At 29.8% G+C, this 24285-nt stretch overlaps 1 protein-coding gene across 1 annotated transcript in view; it reads right to left on the bottom strand.

The window, feature by feature from the left end:
• kek2 (leucine-rich repeat, immunoglobulin-like domain-containing kekkon 2 protein) overlaps positions 1–24285 on the bottom strand; it is a 537340-nt gene that overhangs the window by 4633 nt on the left and 508422 nt on the right. Inside the window, exon 4 of the mRNA XM_075369227.1 lies at positions 73–2558. Within this exon, the coding sequence (XP_075225342.1) occupies positions 73–1958 (1886 nt within the window). The 5' untranslated portion in view covers positions 1959–2558. The remainder of the gene's footprint in view (positions 1–72; positions 2559–24285) is intronic.

Here is a 24285-nt window from a genome sequence, read left to right as displayed (position 1 = left end):
TTACAAATTCTTTACTATATGTAGGAAAGTATAATGCAAATTATAGGACTGAAAATAAGATAAATCGCTTACCTAGCACCAGGATTTGCTGCTGTGTGTCTTGATGACTTGTGTGGAAGAGTCCTGTAAAACGCTGCAGCGGGCACCATGACTGGAAAATGGGAACCTACTTTTGGCAGTCCATAATCCACCGGATAACCATCATTTCCGATGAATTTGCTAGGTGATAAATGAACATCTGCTGTGAGATGTTGCTGTTGATATATTTCCCTACTTCCTGTTACTCCTCTGGGCATGGCTACCATGTTTGTTTTGTAACGTTCATCTCTCCAACTCGGCTCTTCCATAATGCTTTCCATTGCTTCTTTACATTCTCCTGTAGCAGAATCTTTTTCTTCGCTTCTGGGTTTTACTGTTCTTCTTTCTTTGTTAACCGATTCCATGTCATTTATAAGATCAGGATTTTGTTCTAAAGGATAATTTCTAAGAGATGTCGGGCTGCCGTATGATGTACAACCGTGATTGTTTGGTAGTACTAATACACCTCCTCCCCCTGTAGAATATAAAAGCATTTCATGAGGCTGTCTCTCGGATATTACTATAGAACCATTTGCTTTTGCCGGTATCGTATTTGCCGCAGAAGTTCCCAGTCTTGTAATATGCTCTGAACTTTCACGAGAACCCGCCGACTTTGAAAATTGTTGAGGCATCTGAAGCGCCACTTCTTTACTCCTTTCTTTCTTCCTTCGTCTCTTTCTTTGTCTACGACACCTTATAAAACACAGAGCGATCGTCACAAAAATCATCAAAGCTAAGACCGATACAGCAGCGGAAATAATAATCACGTATTCGTATGGAAATACAGCAAGCCCTACGACCGGTTCTTCTTTGAGAACGATTCTGATAGTATAATTCGACTGTGATCTTCCAGCTGGATTTTCAGCAACGCATACAAACGTGCCGTTGTCTTCTATATTTGTATTAAAAATAAAAAGTTCACTCTTCTTTTCGGTTGTTCCTTCTTCAATATAATAATAAAGATGTAAACCCGGAGCTATCATTGAATCATTCTGAAGTACGTTACCTTGAAACCACCAAGATACTCTAGCTTCAGGTGTTGCTGATACACGGCAAATTAATGAAACATTCTTACCCTCAGCAATTTCTAAGTACAAAGTCGTAGGTGTAACGTCAGGTAAACAAGCCAGATCATCGATCTCAAGGCTACGAACCGTATAACCTTTTAATCTTTGTGGTCCATTACATTTAGGTTCTACAGTATGCGGTACATTATAATTCAGCAACCATGCTCGTAAATCAAGAAGCTTACAGTCACAATACCAAGGATTGTGATGTAAATCGATACCGTGTAATGTCTCTGGTAATATCTGATTACCTTCTATTCTTGTTATTTTATTATTATCAAGTTTTAACCATTCTAGATTATCTAGGCCAACAAACGCCCCATCTTCTATTCTTTCAATTTGGCAATTATTTAGATCAAGATTTGTTAAAAACGAAAGCGGTTGAAAAGCACCACTTTTTAATTCCTTTATAGAATTTCCATTTAACGTGAGCCTCATAAGCGATGGATAATCGTAAAATGTTTCTGTCGGTATTGTTGTTATAAGATTGTCTGACAGATCGAGATCTACTAAATTTGTTAATCCTTTAAAAGATCTATCATCTATTTGGATGATTCTGCATCTTGATAAAAATATTTTTTGTAAATTTATTAGACCCATCCTTTGAAATCTTTCTCGTGGTAGGTGTTGTAAATTGTTCCCTGAAAAGTCTAGTACTTGTGTACCTTGATCCATACCATCCGGTATTGTAATTAAACTTTTGTTCATACATTCTACCGTTTGTTTACCTCCTTTCCATTTACAGATACAGGATATCGGACAGGTTAGGGATCGCCCTATTACTCCTAACAATATTATTATACTCCACAGCATTATCGGCAATGATTAATTTTTAATTTCAATTTTTTTCGACAGTGTGTCCATAATAATTTAATTTTATTTTCATTCTAACATTCTCTTGCATTTTCTTTTCTGTCTATAAGAATTAAGAAATTATCGTATGTAGATTTCATAAAAACTGTAGTCTGTTTGTCAAAGAGATTTTAAAAGTTCAATTATGGATAACGAATCTACATCTTCTATCTCAGTGATGAATGAAAAAACTATGAACGAAGATCGTTATGTAAAAAAAAATAAAATAACTTTTTTTTTTCAATTTTCAATAGAAGTCATCTGATAAAAATCATGCTTTTCTTTCAATAGAATAAAAAAATTTATTAAAGGAATATTTCTCCGTCGACCAAATACTAATCAGTTAAACGATTCATCTTAATCATACAGAAACAATTCCAAGTTGTTTATTCCTTTTTTATTTTCTTGTTTAAATGTATTTCGTGTGTTTTTTTTTCTGCTTTAGTAGGCTGAAATCATTTGTCCTTGGAAGTCTAAGCTTCTTTCCGGCCAAAAATGAGCAGAATCGATCTTCACCAGGATTCACTTCACGAACCAAAAGCGTAACAAGCCAGGCACCGTCTGTAACAGACAAACAGAATTATGAGATGTTGTTTCTGCCAATAAATCCCTCTTTACGAGGTTTTACAGCTTTGTACTGGGACAGTAACTTTCTCATGTCAATCGACTTATTCCAAGTAAATTCAAATTGATTTCATCCTTCGCTTAGCAACTAAATAACACAATAAAAGCTAAACTCAATAATGAAACTTTATTTATGTTATACTATATATAAATATATTTTTAAAGGTTTAGTCATAATTACCACAATATTATTTTTATTATTACTCTTATAAAAAAAATTAATTGAAAGAATCATTTAGTGTATATTGCAGTTAATTGTAAATTTCCCGAGGTTTTAATAACATACATAGTTTTAAATTTTTCTTAGATGTCATCTAAAATTACAAATTTAAATAAATAACTCCCTTAAATAATATGTATATATATTTATATATAAAGAAAAAAGAAAAACATATAAAGATTTGAAGAAATTTTAAGTGGGAAATTACAATAATTTTTGTAATAAATTTTAATTTATCTCCATAAATTATTACACACTATACAAGAAACTTCTTATAAATTAACGAATGTAATAGTAAAAATAAGACAAATTTACCAATAATAAAACTGTTATAAATATAAGAAAATTATCGTCGTAAGATTAGTAGAGGTAATAAACGAAATTATTAATTTCCATTGAATAATATTATGTATTTGACTACAGTACAGAACTTTTATATTATATACTATTAACATCAATAATATTAATCCTCTTTTTTATTATGTATTTAAATAAATTAATTTTTGTACAATATTAAAAGAAATTACTGTACTCGTAAAAGCATATTTTTGTTTAACTTTTTCGTAAAAGTTGTTAGTCTGAAATCCTATATTACAATAAATTTTTTTTTGTAGTTATAATAGTTTTTCCGTTTAATTATATTTGCAATAATTACCTTTTAAAGTAAATCTGTTCTTAAAAAACTGTTGTCAAAATCTATATTAATTTTAAAAAAAATATTTCCTTTGTTTTTCTTTATGTCACATTCGAATCGAATAAAAAAATCCATTTATTCGGAAAAAACTGTCTTTCATTTTTCAACCATGAGGTTCTCTTTTGATCTGGACCTCAGTTCTATGAATATGCCGTATGAAATAGGAATATCAAAACTTCTCTGGATACTTGAAAAACTTGATTTACTCCTGTTTTTCAACTTAGCAGTCTTAGCTATCCTCTCATATTCAATCTTTTGAATACATCCTCATTTTTAAACTTGCATCTCAAATAATATTAAGCTGTCGTCAGTAGTAGACTGTTTAAGATTATATTATGTTAAACCAACAGGTGTATGTTCTTTAACCATGGTATGATGACACAGATAAAATTTTAGATGTTGAAATGTAAAAAATAAATTAATTGAACTCCCTGTTGTTGTAAGTAAAGCAACGTATTATTAAATCATAATTTACACACACACACACACACACACACACACACACACACACACACACACACACACACACACACACACACACACACACACACATACACACATACACACACACACACACACACACACACACACATACACACACACACACACACACACACACACACACACACGAGAGAGAGAGAGAGCGAGAGAGAGAAGCATCTAGCATCCCCCGTTGCGGCTCGCTTGAGCTACCTGTTTATTTGCACTTCCCGTTGCGGTTAATAATTTTTTATATTTTTAATCATGTAACCGTAGGCAGATGCAGCCAGTCGCGTCTCGGACAGTATTAGTGGCAGTGGCTGTGTTGGTTGAGACGATACGCTGTTCACCTTGGCACTCTAAAAATTTTAAATTAAAAAAATTTCGAAAATGTTTTTTAAATATATTTCAGAATAATGTTTGCTAGCCTGTAAAAATAGTACATTCCCATCCTGGCTTCGCCCATGCTTTACGGTTACTTGCGTTTTATAACCGTCGTGGTTAGGGGATATTTATGTAGTCTAGCTAGAGGGCTCTGCCTATTCGACATCACTTTGTTCATTAAACTCATATTTGTCAGAAAAATAATGTTAAATACAAATAAAGCCTGTTTAGTTTATAAAAAATATCAGTGTACTGTAATTTCTTCAGAGCAACTGTCTGGTAAATACAGGACCCAAAACTTTGAGCGAACTATGAATGTAGGTTTCAAAACAGTCATCCTCTATCTTAAAAATATTTAAACTGGTTACCTTACTTCCTACGAGTAAAAATGTATTTTACCCGGTTCTTAACGTACTCGACAAACACCAATACAGGGAACCGTAATTTGTTTGTTATTTTTTTTTAAGTTTTAATTTTTTTTTCTTGTCAAGTAACCGGAGGCAGTTGCAGCCAGTCATGTCACACGTACAGCAACAGTAGCTATTTTAGTTGAGCCGCCACTCCGTTATACCGTCGAACCACTAGATCTCGAAAAAAAACTGGAAAATAGTTTTAAATATTTACCTGAAAAGTATTTCCAAGCCCCAATCTAGTGAATACCTAGTTTAGTATTGTTGGAAATGGAAAAAATTAATTCATTATTCAATTTTTTTTTTTACCTTTCTTCACCCCCTTTCAAGATTGTATCTCGAAAAAGTCTAAAAACTGTTTGTTTTTTTTTTAGTTATTTATATGAAAATCATACACACCAAAAATTATGTTGATATCTTGATTTTTTAGTGAGAATTAATAAAAAAATAACTTGGTTTTAAAAATATTCAAAATCCATTTTAACCCTTTAAATTTGGAATTTTATAAATTCTTTAAATTGTTTTTTAAATTTTTACATAAAGATTACACACAAAAAATCCAAGTTGATTTCTTCATTTGTTACTGGGGGGAAAAAAGTAAATTTCATTGTACTCAGTTTTAATCCTTTTTAACTGGGAATTCAAAAAATATTTCTTTTTGTGTACTTACACCGTAAGAAGAACATGTATACAAATTTTCATAAATTTATCTTCAGTAGTTTTTGCTGGGCATTGATGAATTGGTTAGTCTGGGCAGGTTGCTTTATAGGTACAGATATGCATGTGTAAATCTACTTAAATTTCTGATAAAAATATCCGTACATTCTGATAATAAATAGTAAATTGGACAATTGGGTACTAACAAAAGACAGCAGTGTACGACGTTTGATTTACCGGAATGTAAATAATAAAAATAGTAACTTTAAGGAAATCGAAATTTTAAAGAAGATAATAATTTAAAAATTAAAGTAAATTATATTAACTGATGTAAAATCTAAACCATGGATGGATAAATGTCCCTTGCTGCTGTATCTTTCTTTTATCGGTCGGATCATTATTTTTTTAGTGGAGGTTATAGATTTTTATGTTTTATTTATGGACGAAGTTGGTTTATGCATTCCGGTCCTTTAGACCGATACGAATTAATTGACCGGGGCTGATCGTGGGAGACTAGGCGCATACGAACTTCGTACTCCCGGCGTAATTCTCCTTCAGTTCGTCCACTGAAGTCCTTTCGGTGCTAGCGCCTTTCGGCCTAACAGCGTCTTCCGGGGCCCTAGTATTTGGAGAAAGTAATGCGCTCCCTTCTCTGGAGGGAGTCACATGTGCTGACTGAAGTAAAATTGTGAGTTTGGAAACCTTTTAACCGTATAATAATATTTTATTTTTAATAAAATATTTAATTTTAAATAAATAAATGATATATGAATTCATGTGTCTAATAGTAATAATTTAATTTAAAATGATACAAAAACCTATTATGCAATACCTATTATTTTTTTCACAATAGCTTATTGATCGCAAAATAAGGGGAAAGTATTGTCCCTGTCTCATTATACCTTTAGTTATAACATCGTAATAAATTATGTGAGTAAAATCTAAAAATTTTGTTATACACTATCACAAATTTTTATCAATAGATGTTAAAAAAAGCCAACAATATTGGTTTACAGGTTTAACTAAATAATATCTTATAATTATAATATTTTATTATTATAAAATCAATAATTGATGTAATACTTGGAAAAAGTTATACTTATCAGAATGAACGCATATAAAACACTTTATTTCTAAAAATATTTCAGTTTAGCTAGGACTGTGGTCAGATGAGCAGAATCCATTATATGTTCTAAATATGAAGGCCTTATCAGCGAGATTAATCTGAATAATGGGTAGAATTAGTTTAATTTATCGTCACTAGAGCTCTATTCTGTCACTTATGGAAATTTTAGGTCAAGAAACTTCTCTGATCAGTTTAAGTCGGTGCAATAGTCTCTACGATGAACTACAGTTAGTTCGTCGTACAATGTATTAGAACTGTTTAACAAGTTTGATGTCATAAATTAATAAATCAGAAATATAAATTTCACAATGCTACAGTAAATTTTTTTTCTTAAATCATATTTTAAGTAGTTTAATCACTGTAATGACAACGATGTGCGTATTGAATATTTAATTTATTTATATTAAAAGGATATATCTTTTCAAATTCAATCAGTATATTTCTAAAAAAAAGATCAACCACTTATTAGCAACCCCCGGATGGCCAGGGGGCTCGCCTAGGTGCTTGCTTCGCCAAGATAGACGTTTAGGCATCGAACTCCGATTAGCTGAGATGGATGTATGGAAAACTCTGTGATTGAGTAGCGATATGGGATGGTCCCAAAAGCGGACCAGAGCAGAAAGAGATTGGGTATGTTTTGATTAGAGACTTACTAAATTTGTGAATCTTTTTCTTGATTCTTAAGTAAATCAAGACGACTTTAAGTAAATTGAATTGTAGGCCAAAATTGTCGTTATTGCGATCAACTTGTTTTTTTTTGGTGTGTGAATATTATTTTTGGTGTTTGAAGACTAAATCAAATGATAATCTGAATGCATAGTGTAACTGAAGTAAAATATATGAAATGTTTCTGTGTGAAATCTTTAAAATGATTATTATTTTTTATTACTTCCTTGTACGAAGTAAAGGAAGTATTGTGATCGTGATAAATTTCGGTTATCATATTTCAACGGAAATATCCATTTTTATGATTGCTGAATCCATTTTGACTGGTTTTGGCATGACGTCTGTACGTATGTATCTCGAATAACTCAAAAAAGATTGGCCGTAGGATGTTGAAATTTTGGATATAGGACAGTCAGTTGTAAAATCTAGTTGTGCACCTCCCATTTTCATTGCAATCGAGTTGATCAAAAGTGTCTAAAAAATTTGGATTTTGGACTTTTTCTTAAGTGCAGTAATAAGCCCTCATTTACAGCTTTTCAACGATATATCATAAGTGGTACTTATTTTCATTGGTTCCAGAATTATAGCCAAATAAAATTTTAATTAGTGAAATATTTGGATCATACGAGAGCAATGCACATCGGTTCAAATCTGACTTTGTCTCCTTTTTCTTTTTAACTTTATTTTTTTTTAGTTTAAATATATTGATTTATTAATTATTATTAACCTGTGATTAATAAAAAAAATAATATAAATAATAATTTATAACAATAAAAAAAAGAAAAAATATTAGAAGATATTAATGAAATAAAATTTTATGTACTTTTCTTTATAAAAAATGTGTATATGTATTTTAGTAAGCGTCTAAAAATCTATAAAATTAAATACTGCAATTTATAATTTATATTAAGTTATCTATTGTAAGGGAAGAATAAGTTACTTTTCTACCATAAAATACAAAGTAAGATGGATGAGAGTAAATCGAGAGAAAGCTTTAAATTTATAAAACCAAAAGGTATATATAAGGAATATTTATTTCCTATTTAAAGCTGCAAAATTAACTTGCATTATGATGGAATGCTCACGTTAGGATTGTGTATATTTCTGCACGGTTGGAAGTAATCTAGGGTAAGCTGTTAGCCGCACCTTAGGTAACAAAAGGTCTCCTAGAGCTAAGGGACTATTAGTCCTGCCCTTTAAAACCAACTGAAAATAAAAGCACAAAGAAGCAGCAACTTTCATTGCATCCTCATTCTGTGCTCTTGAGTCCATATCCAGTGGGAATAGAAGAGCAGAAGTTTTCATTTTTTCCCATGCCGCTCGATCTCGTTAGAGCCCACAGATCTCTCTTAGTTTATCGCTTCATCTCTTTTTATCTCATTCTAGAATTCTCTTTTCCAGTCCATCTCCCTTTCTCTTTTCGTACTCAACCTAGCAAAACTCTGTCCTATTCATCCTTGCAAATTCCTTAATTGGCAGCACAGCACAGTCTTCTCTTTATTTGCCTTTGAAATTAACATACCCTTATCTTCATAATATAACCAACCCGACCCGCCTTTATTAATAAAACTTGTGGTTTTAATTTAAAACTTCCTCTAGTTGATTTTACTTAGAAGGGTGCATTCTTTTAGCAATTTTGCCACCTTGCATTTATTTTATTCTCTTATTCTAAAATCTGTGCTTTACCACAAAAGATTTTTCTGAAAAAAAATTCTTATCAAATATTTTAATAATATCAACTGCAATTTTACATTAATACCACATCTAAAATTGTACAATATGCATTATTTTTTGTATAAACGACTTGTAAACGAAAGCATCTGATTTTTAATTAGTATTATTTAAAAATATTCTAATTCAAAGTGGTTAACAGAGCTGGTACTCTTTTGAGGATCTAATTTTAATTTTTAATCACACACAATAAATTTAAAATATGTAAAAGTATTTAGGTTAAAAAATGAAATGTCATAAAATTACACGATTATACAAGAATTGGATTCTTCAAGTAATACGTTTTCTTTAAAAAATGATGTATGTAAATTTTCAGAATAATTTTTTTTATATTGACAAATACTTTATGTATAGGCTAGTAAAACATAAATTTTAATTGAAAGAATTTAAACATATATCGGAAAATAAATTTATTTACTTGTCATTTATCTAACAGAAATAAACTAAATAAAAATTCATATTTAATTAGACGATTAATTTATTATAACGCCTATTCAATTTTTATTTTCATAGAAACTAACCTTATTTTTTAGGTTATGTGTTCGCGTGTGTGAGTATGTTTGAATATATATTTCGCTGAGATATAAAGCTTTAGATTCCTTCCTACAAAATAAAGATTGGAAAATCTTATAGTCTTATGTTTGCCTAAATTATCTGTGTTTATTTTTTTGTAAATTCATATCCTGAGAGTGCATTGAAATATTTTAATCATATTCAAACCGGATAAAGAAAATATAAATCTGAAAATATTTCGTTATCAAATTGAAAAATTGATTGCCGTATTGATTTGTAAATTTTCTTTTTTTTTATATAATTTTGTTTTATTGGAAGAAAATAAAAAAAAAATTATTTGAATAGAATGGTGTAATTTTTTTAATGCAATTAATCAACTTCGTTAAGACAAAAGATCTTACAATGAGTTACGAAAATTATGATCTACGTACATTTATATATATTTTAATCATGTAAAATATACATTTTTACACGTTAATTCAAGGTTTGAAGTAATATTTAGTTAAGGTTTTTAACTGTTTTAATAAATAAAATTTTCTGCTACAATCAGTTTGGTTTATTTAGTAATTTTCAATTTTTTTTTTTTTTTAACAACTCAAACTTTTAAACTGATTCAATAAAAATTCTAATATTTCCTTTTTATTTGTTCAACTGCAAAAGATTATCACTACTTTTTAACTTTACTATTCAACAGCGTTATTCATTCAGTTTTTTTTTTATATTCTATGTTTTTATTCAAGAAGTATTAGCCAAATATCTGGTTATAATAAAATTACTAAGGACAACCATCATATTTTTCACATATGTATTTCTAATAACATTCGAATTGTCAAATATAAAAAAAATGATCAGAATTTAATTGTAAACGGTTTGTTTCAAATTAAAGCACAACTAATATTTCGATTACTGGAATAAATAAAAGTGGACATTACTGTGATATCAGTTGAACATTGTTAAAGGCATTTGGCTGATCTATGTAGTTCAATAGAATACTTTCTCATATAATTCCGTGTATGGAGGGATTCTTTTACTCTGCTACTTGGGGTCGCTTAATCTGCGAGGTCCTTCATTCTGAGGATATTGAAAACTGTGCATACGTAGTATTATCTAATACGGTAGTTTGTGTACCGACTGAGTTATTTTGTTTTTTGTCCAGTGACTTTACAATATGCCTAATGACTGATAGACCTGTCGGGTAAAGCTGGGCCTTCTAATCTCCTAAAATATGAATTCAAATTCAAATATGGAATCCTGTCCTCAGTATTCTTACTGTATTTAGATGCAAATTCTCTAAAGGATAAAAATTAAAAAAAAACAAACTGTTCTCTTGGCGACATATATTTTAAATATATATATATATATATATATATATATATATATATATATATATATATATATAAATATATATATATTATTATTATTATTATTATTCTTGTCTTTAAAACATGACTGTTATTATTCTGCTAAGGAAGTAACTTTTGCGTCCTAAATCAGATTTTTTTAAAGTTTTTTTTTAAATTATAATTTATCGATAATTAACAGATTTAATTTTATTACTAGCTAATATATTAATATTACAAATTATGATGTATATTTTTGTTAAACAAGTTTGAATATTAAGTTGTATTGAAACATAGAGCAATCAATGTAAACTATTATAGAGCAACATTTTATTATGGTAAGTTGAAAAGAGAAAAGTAATGTTGTGTAACGATAAAATTATTAATGGTAGCAGCAAAAATATGAAAACAGAAATTGATGTTATATAACTTGAATATTTCCATTATCAAAATGAATGTTCAATTCTATTGAAAAGTAAAATAAATTGACGTTTTCTATTGAAAAACAGACAATCCTTCAGTAAACTAGTATTTCAACCAAGAGGCCATTCATTCGTTTCGAGTTGGAAAAGAGAGATATTAGAAAACAGAAGAGAAAGGGAGAACTAAAGTTGGAAAAGTAAAATAAGACTGTAGAAAAAAAAGATGAAGGCAACTGCCGAGTTACTTCAGTTTTGCAAAGATAGACGATTGAGGATGAGTAGGGTGGTTGAGTTTTCATAGATTGTTGTACGGTTTGAGTTTCACTTGATACATGAGTACAATGACATTCTATAACATGTTACGTACGTCAGTCTAAAATAGTGGAACAGTGAGATAGAGTGCGTATGAGTGATTTCAACATCCCAACTTTAAGAATTATTTTATCTATATATATATATATTTTTTTAAAAAGTTATCTAGGTCACCTAATAAAACTCAAGGTAATAATAACATATTTATTTATCCATAGAAAAACAACCATAATTATTAAAATGTTTTTTAGTAATAATAATAAAAAAATAGAAAAAAAAAATTATTACATAAATAAAAATAGGAAATCAATAAATAAATACATACATATACACAGTGATTCACGTAAAATGCAATAAACTTTCAGGACATGTTCGCTTTGTTAGCGAATTTCTGCTTGGGAAAAATTTCGCCTTGATCTCTTCGCCTTTGTAATTCTTGATTTCGCACTGTAATTCTTGGAATTTAAATTAAGTCATATATTTGGTGGTTTTATATGAAATCTGACCTAAAATATTGAAAACATAGACCCCTTAACAGTATTATAATAAATAGTTTTTGAGAACTTCAGTCTAAATGGTAAAATATTGGTTTGAAAAAAAACGTTCTTTTATGTTTGACGTAAAATAACTGTTAAATGGGTAAAAAAATCACGTAAAAATATTTAAAAAAATCTTATTTTTTAATTTTTAATTTGGTATATGCTAGTACAATTCAAAACTGCTGCTCTGAATTTCCACTTATATTATAAAATGATCACGAGACATTTAAAAGACAGATTTGATTAATAAAAACGGTTAGAAGGTTTAGACGCTTTTTTCCTTATAAATTTTGGAAAATCGATTACAGTAGAATATTTAAACATCAATAGTGGTAAAATATCTTTATCATATAATACGAAAAGTTTTATACCTTTCTTATATACATATACGATTTTATTGTGTAGATAAGAATGCAAGGGGGTTTGTTTCATTAGGTGTTTTACAAAAACTAATTCGGTAGTGTAAAAAAACTCATTAGCTCAGACCTTTTGACTGATTTAAATTTACTCCAAATTTTCTAAATTTTAGGGTTATTTTACTACTAGGAATGCTGAATATTTTGGTGCACTTCACTGGACGCTAGTGTTCGAAATGAGTATTACAATATCATTATTTTTAATTACCTTTTCCAAGAATGTGTGAGATTTAACATCTATTTATTTGTTCGTTTAGAAAAAAATACATTTGTTGCCTTCGTTTTTCTTATTTTATGTATTGCTTCAATTTTTGTGGAAGAGTTTTCCATTTTTATCCATATATAGGAAACAAAAATATTATTTGAAACTCTATAAAAATAAATGCATAAAAATTAAATAATAATAATAAATAGAAAATAAAATAAGGTGAAAAATAAAAAAGATAATTTCAAAAGTAATGTAAAAAAAAAACAATGGAAAAAATTAGAATACTCAGAGCAAAATAAAATCCTGAGTATCGATAATTCAAAATATTACTTGATGTTAGATCCCAAAAAATTACATTCAAACGATAAAGAGTTAACGATACGTATTTGACTGTTATGATGAGAAGGTTATTTATATGAATGAATATAGAACTTTCTCTTACTGTAAATAAAAATTAGAAGTATTTATGCAAACGGAATTTACCAAGCCAGCTTACAGAAGCAAGAACAATACATTCATTAAAAAACTCTTCTATCCTGTTTAGTTTTTTACCATCAATGTACGCAATTTGTTCTAATTAGATCCATTCAGTAGAGTAACTAATACTATAATTTTAACTGTAGTGTAATATACTACTATTGATACTAATAACAACAACGATAATAGTAATAATAATAAAATGGGTAATTTTTCTTTGAAGTTTTTGGGGAATGGACTGCTATGGTCATTAGTCCATTTCTACAACAAAAAAAGAAAAAAGAAAATTTTTCTTTCCATCCCGGATAAAAACATTTGCGACAGAGTTAGAAGCTTAGTCTTATCAAAAGAAATCTTCTAAAAATAGACTTGTCAAAGGCTATTGAAACCCCAATGAAAGCGCTAGATAGTTAACAAGGGTTAAAAGGGTGCTTGCCAATTAAAAATATATACTATTTAAAAGGAAATGTTGTCAGAAGAACTTCATTATCATACAAGAAATTAAATAAACACATATAGTAAAAATTCATAAACACAGATTGACAAGATTTTAAAGGGTTCTTGCTACTTAAAAATACACAGACATCTAGCAAAAAGTTGTGAAATCAACATAAGTTTTATTCAAAAATTAAAAGCACAAACTTTCATTAAAGTTTTGTCAAAATGAAACAAATAATATCTTTTTTTTCTATCTATCTTCTAAGATTTTATCCCCTAGGTTTGCCTTAGGCCATAATTTCGTTCTTATTTTTCCATCTTCCTGAAGATCGAATTTCAAGTTATGTGAGGCCTCGGAGATGGACTCTTCTGATCCTCCGCAGCAAATTAACGGAGGATGTCTAGCTGCCAACATCAGATGATATCGGCTTTGATGGTGCGGTTAGCAATGCGTCAGAGTCAGGACTCGACGGGTCTCCCGCTAAGACATGTGGGCTGGCTGAAATCCTTGCCCTCTCACCACAGGGATTTTGCGCTTTTTGAGGTTCTATTGTTGGCCGTTAGAGATCATCTTTTTCTAATATCTTTACGTCTGGTTTTTCAGGTCCGTGACTGGGGGTATTTTCGATCTGTACTTTAGCTTCAATCTTTTTAATTTTGGTTTCGCCTTTTGACTTGTCGAAGGCTCATTTCTCCGTTGTGTAACATCCTTTTGTGTTGAGACTTTTACTTTTTTCTGTGGCGCTTTGGATTATTTTCTCTAACAGTCTAACTGGTCAACTCTTTAATTTTTCATCAATGTTACATTCGCCCATGTTTGCTTCTGCTGATGCCAGTTTAGAGATGACGTTCTTTGGTTTGAAAGAGGCCGCCGGGGCGGTAGCAACCTGTGAAAAGGAAGTGATCTTTGGTGATGTAATAAGCACATTTTTTGTGGCTTCGAGGTATATGACCTTTTGAATGTTTTTTATTTCCTATATTGTCACTTCTTCCTTGTAATTCGGACAATTTCTTCATCCCGCCGTGTGACGTGTTACATTTGACACATATCGATAGAACCCTACATGGGTCATCCTGACGTAATGCGTCTCCGCAAGCCAAGACTTGTTTCTTCGTACATCGCGTTGCTGTATCTGTATACTGAACAGCTATCAGCTGTGGTGATTTGGGATACCAAATCACCGCATTTGAGTTGGGATGAAGGAACGAATATCTAATCTATGATAACCAGCCTTAATTTTCTCAGAACATTTGAGTTTATTAAAAGTCAAAACATGCGAAGCGAAGGATACAACTTCTCCGTTTCGTCGGGTGTTCAAATGTCGATAATGCAGCCTCCTTGATCTTGAAGCTCCAAGCCGATTTCTTTTTCTGAGTTGCAAGTCCGTGCACACAACAACATCCTTGGGGATGCTTAGCGCATCATATTTTACAACCTCAACGTCGTAGTCTTATCTTTTTAACTTTCAGTAGTCTTGATGACTAGGTCAGTGACGGTCTCAACTAAGAAATGGGTAGCAGTCTTCCTAGTCTCTCTCTTACAGGTGCTCCTGCAGCTTCCATCATCCCATGAGCAATCACAAAATGAAAGATTTTGGAAAAATTCTCTTCTTTCTTCTTTATCACAAGGTACTTTGAAATTGGTCCAAAGCTCTCAGGTCAACTTAGTTCGGTTCTTCTTCTCTGCTTCACTAAACTTGACGCTCTTTCTCTCTTTGTTTCCAAAGACAAAGGTTCTCCTACACGAGGGTTTAAACGTGGACATTTTACCACGGAAATTGTGGAAGGTGAAGTTTCCATTATTTCTAGATTCGTCAGTCAATATGTTACAAAATGGGGGCAGTGAGAATGTTGGGAGTGCCCCGGATCATTGATCATGCCTGGGTTTCCCCATTCAGCATACTCCCACAAATTTAACCCGGACCGGGAAGTCAGGTACTGCCCGACCCACTATACTGACATCCTAGTGCTCGTACGTAGAAGTAAGATCTCCAATACCCTTACCCATGGGACAATTCGTGCCGAGGGCTGAAGTGACTGACACATTGAGCGGCTCAAGACTTCGGCAGAGCTAAGCTCACAGCAGCCCACCCTCAACATGTCTCCTCAACTGGGAAGAGGGATGATTACTCCCCGTCCGCACGCACACCTTCCAGAGTTAGCAGAAACAGATTACGATCATGCCTCCATCCCAGCCACAAACAGCGAAACCGCAACCAGTTTGGATCGTTCGGCACCGCCAAACCCGTACTCCTCAGGCGGAGCTTCTGAGGAAACCCTGTTGGCCGACATATGCGAAAGTACCGAAGTACCATATCGTTGTCCGTCACGAACGTCTGCGTAGATGTTACTGCACGGACGTAGGGTTGTACTTTATCCGATGCAACAACAACAATAATAATTATTATTATATATTAAATTTTTTTTTTCTGTAAACATTTGTAACTACATTAAAAAAAAAAAAAAAAAAAAAACTTTCAGTGATTAAATTTAAATTGATATTAAATACTTGTTTTCATGTTACGACAAAATAGAATTTTTGTTTTATTCGCCAGATTTGATGAAAATTTTAATAACTAATACATTGAAGAAAGACATATATTATAATCATTTTTTTTAAATTCATCATAGGTCATAGGTCTCATCATTCTATTTAATTTGAATGAAAAGTTAATCGTGAATATAATCATTAAAATACAAAAACTGAATTTATTTTTTATCATTGGAAAAATAAATTAATTTTTTATCAACTAAAAAGATTTTTAATTGACGGGTTGTTTAATAATTTAAAAAAAAATGTTTCTTTTATCACAGATATTATTTTTTATAAAAATTTATTTAATTATTTGTCAACCGAAAATAGGTTAAAGTATTACAATGTCCAGTGGGTCTCAACAAGTCTACTTCTTGTATTTCTTGAATTTTATAATTATAAATGTTTCAATATTTCTTTAAAAACCTGTCTACAACATATTATTTCATGAAAAATTCAAAGAACCTTCATCAAAATTGCGGAATTTTAATAGAGCGCACACATTTCCTGTTTCCTTATTTCTTCCATATATCGATAACTTTCTTCCTTACATTAAAGAATAATTAAAAATTTTATCAAAACTATATTGAACATTATATGTAGTAGCTTCTCAATTTGTGATATACTATACTCATCATTTTATCATCACCTAGTTTAAATATTATTCTTAAGTAAAGATTTTCGATTTTTGTTTTCATACGCAGTGTTTAAGATGATTGTAATATAAGTTATAATAAATCGTTAAACCTAAGAACTTCAATGGCGATGATTGTTCTTTAGTATTGTTGCGTATCAGGACATTTATTATACACAAACATACAGCAGTAAAAACTATATTGACCACTTTTCGAAGAAAGATATCAAATGGAGTTTTAGGAATATTGAGTTTATATGTTTAAAAAAAATATGTATATAAAGAAAAAAATTAAAATATATATATATAAGGAAGATATCTAATTCTTCTTGTCAAATTTTTTTTAGAGATACTGCTTAAATTTAGATATAAAAATATTATATGAAAATCTTTCAAAATTGTTATGAAGAATTCCTTTACTAAAGATTATATGTTCGATGGTTCAGTTTCTTTTTTTATATAAAAGTAAAATATTTTATTTATTTCGGCAGATTAGATTATGGAGAAAATTTTTAAATGTTCAATACGATATTTTCCCTAAAAATGTGATTTCTTTTAACTTAATTTCTGTGTGATTTCTTTTAACTTAATTGTGATGGTTTATTATTTTTTTATTTATTTATATACAAATTTTCATTTATTACATTGAAATTCAATTTTTTTTCTAAATCTTTTTGGCCTTTACATATTTAGTGTTGAATAAGAAAATTCTTTAATACGTACTCTACACGTTGATCAATAAAAAAAACTTTACTATGTAGTATCTGTTCAAATATTTCTTACTATACGGGATTTTTGTAGTAAATATTAAATAAAAAAAAAAAAAATAGTCGTTTAATAAAAAATGTTCGACCATGTAATTATAAAATTTCTTTGTAGAATTTTTAAGTTACTTATTACTTAAAATATTTCATTTTAAATGTTTAAACAGATTCTAACAAAAATTATTTTTACATAAAGATACCTAAACAGTGGTTCTTTGTAGATTTACCTGAGTTTTTACTTTGAGAAATGTACGTGCCGACGATGTTGTCTGTTACTATACCAGACTACGCAAGGGTTGTAGCACATACACTCTGACTTCTTCAAGTGTTCTTCCTTTGTTTTATTTATTATCATAGAAAAGACAACTCGTACGGAAAATTCCCCCCTTTTAAACGAAAATGCTAAAATAGTGCTGAATTTATACATGAAAAGAATAAGTCTTACTTTTATCCTTTACATTGACGGGATATAAATTCTAATTTTAAGCAGTTTTGATACATAAATTAGATTTTGTTTAGTTAGCTATTTGCTGTATGTCAACATTGGATAAATATTAAAATTCCATAAATCTATCAACATAAATCTTTAATGAAAAGTTATATTTGGACATTTTAATTAATTAATAAACCAAAACTAGTGTTCATATTTTGACTACTCTATTTTAATTAATCAAATAGCCAAGTAAAATTTAATAAAATTCAAACGTTAATAAATAATTAATAAAAACAATATTATAAACCTCTTTTTATTTTTAAATGAGAATAAATTTTTAATTTTTATTTAGGTATTTTAGGTGGATTTCACAAGAACGCTACTTATTGTAATGGGTACCATGATTCGACTTCCGGAAAATTTCGATATATCTTCGCGTTTAACAGTTAACAGACCCCAAAACTACCGTCAGTACAAAAGTTAATATAAACATTTATATATATTTCACTTTTTTGTGGACACAGTAACTGCCGTTATTTTGCGCTAATCACTTTCAAATTGGTACATGAAATATAACGACCCAAAATTTCATTCGAGTTCGTTAATGGGCAAAATCGGACCATGGGGGTGGAAATAGGGGAGCTTTTTCGAAAAAAACAAAATACGTTATAACTTTCTTATTAAGTAAAATATTGAACTCGTTTAAAGTTCCTACTATTTCTTGGATAAGGGCCTAAAACTTATCAAAGTAAAGTCTTTTGATATCACCAATCGTTGGGCCCACAGAGATAGAAAAAAATGGGGTTTCGAAGACAAAAAAAATCATACTTCCCTTAATAGGCACAGTATCGAATCGGTGTAAAGTGGTTTTTAGTTCTCTACATTGCCTAAAACTTTGTCGGTAACAATTTTTGATATGACCAATCCTTACGGCAAGGGACTTCCAAAGTGTTGCTGGAATTGTAAGAAGATAGGGCTTGTCGTATGCTAAACATTTGAAACTTTTTTCACGTATATCCATTGTCGTATTGAGTAAATTTTAAGTTTTTCTTAACTTTAAGGTGGAAATATTTTTTATTCCCTACTTTTTTTTGACGATTTCCCGCCTCTTGGAGCTGGATTCGCAACTAAGCATAAATTCAGCTCCAAGGTGTGCCATCGCCTCAAACTACCTCGGAAGGGCGCAAGGCCCAGCCCAGGCAGTCGGGACTCGGTCTTCCTTACTTGCCATGCCTCAAATGAGGGGACCCAAAAGGTTCCTTTCACCGAGTCTTCGGTCTTAACGCCTCGCCCCTTAACAAGAAACCCCAAAGGGATACCTTTGGGGTTTCTTGTAAGAGAAGGCTTCTTGTAAGAGTGTAGTCCGCCGGGACTACACTCTTACTTTCCCTACAAGGGTACTGCAAGAAAGTTCCCACCCGATCATCGACGATGAGACGCCGGAAAGATGAGGCTGTCCCTTGAAGATACCACAGCGCAGCTAGGTACATATTCATGGCACTGGCGCAGGTGTGACCACCTTACATCCTTGACCTCCGGGTGCATGTCCGTACGTACTTTTTATCCCCAACTTAGCACACGTGAAGTCTACCTCCGCCTTCTGGCGTGCCGAAAGGGATTTAATTTATTTTTAGTTACAAATCAAATTAAAATTTATTTTGCCAAATATTTTAATTCTTTATTTCAGGTTTAAATATTATACCATAAAGTTAAGTTAAATAAAAGCAAGAAAGGTTTATAGTCAAAATATTATAAAATTTTAATCGGTTCAAATAATTTTCTTATTACAAAAATGTGTGGTCCAGTCAGGAATTAAATCATAATGATGATTAATAAATGCTGCTGTTCGGTTGTAGATTCCCAACATTTTCACCCTAGCATAAATATTTTATCTTAATTTAACTGAAATTTCGAACTAATAAGAATATTTTTCAGTAGCATTGTAAACCCTATAAAAAATTAAATAATAGATTTATAAAAAAAATGGCTAAATTTTATTTTAAAAATTGAACATACCGCTTGTAAAATTTGTGTAGCTTATATTTTTTATTACTAAACGAAAGAGAAAGAAAAAATACTTCTATTCTTTTATAATAACTTTTATATCTCCGCTTTTTTTTTGTGCGCTATCACCAGATACTATATTATTCTATACTCGATATTATACGATACTATATTCGGGGAAGAAGAATCACAAAAGCCATAGTTTATACCTAGATTTAAATTTTGTATCACCGTTTCTAATATAGGTTTGCTTAAATTTAACTAATGAAGTGGCATATAGTAGTTTACAAAATTTCTTTTCTGAATATTTTAAAATTCCGTTTATTTAAAAAGTAATCATTCCCTCTGTTTTATTGATTAGTATATTTTCTTCTATTTAAAATCTTTAGTTAAACTATACGGCCAAGGTAGATGAAATCCTTTCCATTTGATTAATTAAATATTAAAATTCTGTTTTGAAGTAATTTTTTCTTTTTTTGTTTTTCATTTACATAAAAATAGGAATATGGAAATGAGGGGTTTTATAGAATAATAAATTAAATGTTATAAAGGTAAACAAATTTAATAAGACTACCTTTTTAATATAAATAACTATCAGAAATTCTTGGTAAAAAGACTATAATAAAAATTCAGCTTGAAATATATCTACTCCAAAATATTTAATGGTTAAAATCAATTTCAATATTTAACAAAAAAACAATTACTACAACTAATAGAAATCATTCATGCTTAATAATAATAGTTAATAAAAGGTAAAATTTAACTAAAGAAATGGAAAAGACAAAATTATAATTTTCTTACGAAAATTATGAAATCGTTGAAGTAATACTTCCCAAACTTAAAAAAAAATTGTTTGTTTTTTATATTATTTCATTTTTATTGTCGCTTAAGTCACACATGCTTTCTTTTTCCTGTTTAGCCTCCAGAAACTACCGTTTAGATAATTCTTCAGAGGATGAATGAGGATGATATGTATGAGTGTAAATGAAGTGTTAGTCTTGTACATTCTCAGTTCGACCATTCCTGAGATGTGTGGTTAATTGAAACCCAACCACCAAAGAACACCGGTATCCACGATCTAGAAGTCACACATGCTAAAAGCACACATTGGTTTGGTCTACCACTTTGGATCGTTGTTATAATAGATATAATTCATGACTTACAGTAGTAAAAAAAAAAAGCTAAACTGGTATTATAATACAATGCAGAATATTATGAATGTTGATAAATAGATAAAAGTTTACTATATATATTTCCAGTTTTTGGCGTACATTGAGCTCTTTGTTCGTTTCGTCCGCTATTTTAATTAAAACTAATGAATCTATCCCACAGTATTTAATTGAAAGTAATCATGCTTATACTCTTTGTATATTATTATTTGGGAATTGTGGTAGAAAACCTTAAAAATTTACTCAAAATTTCGTAATTATTCGTCATATATAAGGTTATCTCATATATATGTATGTAAAAACACCAAAAATACAACTTTAAATTATGTATAATTATCAATTATAAATATTTTTATTGAATATCCCTCCAAAAGGGTAATAGTTTTCTTTTTTTTGCATGAAAAACAAATCGTTTCTACTCTTAATAATTTGTATTTTTTATCGTCTGTAGGATTCTGGTCTGTTTGTCCTTTCTTTTCCATGTGATTTTGTTTCATAAATTAATTATTATTCATATATGTAATACATTATTCTAGATGTTTTTATGTGGTACTTTTAGAAATTATTGTTTTATGTAAAATATTATAATTATTAAGTAATAAACTGTTCATATTCCAATTAATTAAAATGTTTATTACTTTCAGAGCTTCGTTAGTCTGAAGCGATTAATGGTACAGCAGATTATTAGTTACGAAAGATCTTTGAAAGTAATGGATCGATTTATCTGAAAATGAATCGTTTTAATATTTTAATCTTTTTAGTTTTAAAGTGGTTTCAACGTTCTGCGAAACGGACGAAAATATTTCTAAGCAAATTAGAGGTTTTTATTGGAAAAGATTGATTTAAATTAGTTTGGTTTATTTATTTATATAAAAGAATGATCAAAATTATAAAATGAAATATTTTTAACGACTATTGTTTCGTTTATAAGTACATAATATTTAGTTTTAAACCGTGAATTATTAAAACATGTTTTGCAATATATTGAATATTACCTATATTCTCGTGCGCGAATTGTAAACAAACAACTTTAGTGTATATAGTAGTTATTATCATACTCATAAATTCATTCGTATTTTATGTATGCTGGTTTTTTCTGTTTAACCATTTTATACTTCTTTCGTAAAAATTTATTGGAGTCGCTTTCATGTTATAGAGGCATTGAACAAACATACTACAAAATCCGTATTCGTATACAATTCCTCTCGTACGCTGTTAAAACAAGCTGATAAAGTTAAAAACTCTACACCAACTGATAAATAGAATTACTGATAATTAATATACATCATAGGATCATTTTTAGTGATATTTGTCAATAATAAATAATATATCATGGTCATAAATAATTGCACATTTATTTTTCATAGTCTGCAGGAAGTTGGATATACGTTACTTGTACTTTATAATAAAAGGAATAAACATTTTTTTGTATTACTTTATTTTTGGAACAAGTTATTACGCATTGCAGTATTTCAGTTCTAATGGATCTTTAAAAACAATTTAATACAAAATAAAAAAGCTCATATGCTACAATATTACAGTAGAAATTACTAGAAAATATTTAAGCAAAATGAAATTTCTTTTTAAGATGGTAAAGAAAAAGCAATAAATGTGAACGTTTTTCTGTATTTATATATACCAGCATGTATTCTCATCATCGCCATCCATCTCGTTTTCCCCCCCTCTTTTAATGTCTGTGACATTCGGAATAAGGTTACGTTTGATTTATGTGACAGAAAAAAGTACAAAATCTGTTCCTTAAAAAAATTGGTAATCTTTCAGTTGTAAAGTAGGTAGAACGATAGAAGGGGGTAAGGATGGAAAAAGGCGAGCTTTGAAAGGGAGAAGGCACACCTTGCTTTACCTTAATAATCTGGATATACGTATAGTGATGACTCAGCAATTCAAGTATAAAATTCGTTTTGATGCAATCTAATATCGTATTTCAAGTTAGTAAAATGATAACTTTTTATTTTATAATTGGTTTTTTTTTATAGAAATCTTGCGATTATTTTGTTCAATTACTGAACAATTTATTAAAATAAATTTAAAAATAATTATTTGTTTGATTTAACAATATATTTTCATTCGTTAAAATGTTTGTTAATTTTGTTAAATGACTAGATTATGTTTTTAAGTATAACCTTTAATATGTAAAGATTTTAAAATCGTCAAGAATGACAAAAATGTTTAAATCTCTAATAATTTAATGAGTTTAGTAGGCATTTTTCCCATACATGTTAACTAGTACTTAGCAGCTGCATGATCACAGAATAATATCTACTTTATTATTTCTCTTCTGAACTGAATGTATTTATTCTATTTTTATTTTATTATGAAGTCATCAGCCATTTTTTTAAATTTTAATCACCATTTCTTCTTTTTTGTTCCCATCTTTTAACTTTAATATTATTTAATACATTCTAAACTTATACGGACGTTTATACGTCCGTAGAAAATACAAGAGTGTTTTTGGACATATCACATGAAAATCCTTCCAATCTTCCCTTTCTCTATTTGAACAACAAAAGGATCAAACAGTAATGTTTGTTCATAATGGTTTATCTCTCTCTATGTTCAATACAGAGTTCTTCAGCACTTGGTTGACAATAGTAAAGTGTCCTTCGATATTGGCGCCTATCCTCCTCTACCCAGCACCAAGAACTTTAACTCCCAAAACTTGTCTTTACCATTTATTTATAGATCTATCAGCGAAAATCTACAGAAATTTGTGGTACAGCTATGTGGAAGGATTCTTATAAACCTTTTAAAAATATAAAGGTAAAGGTCTGGGGTTCTGAGTTTTACTAGTAGAATATCGAACTTTCATCGTTACATTATCTTCTTAATCATCCTATTACTTTCTAGTTTTGGATTTCATCAATCCAATAGATTTGATAAAGGGACTATTTTTTTCTAATTTTTTTTTTCTAGTATAATTTACATTTAATATCTCTCTCTTACTTCGTTCATTCTTTGTAGATTTGTCATTTGAAATATAGAGTTCTACAACATCTGGTGTATTTTGTATCCGTAATTTATTTTCCTCATTCAGATATATTCGCATAAGTATAAAATTTATAACCGTTATACG

Source organism: Lycorma delicatula, chromosome 6, assembly GCF_047948215.1.
Source record: "Lycorma delicatula isolate Av1 chromosome 6, ASM4794821v1, whole genome shotgun sequence".
NCBI classification, from domain to species: Eukaryota; Metazoa; Arthropoda; class Insecta; order Hemiptera; family Fulgoridae; genus Lycorma; species Lycorma delicatula.
The sequence above is the reverse complement of the archived record's forward strand: the minus strand, read 5'-3'. Positions and strand labels throughout refer to the sequence as shown.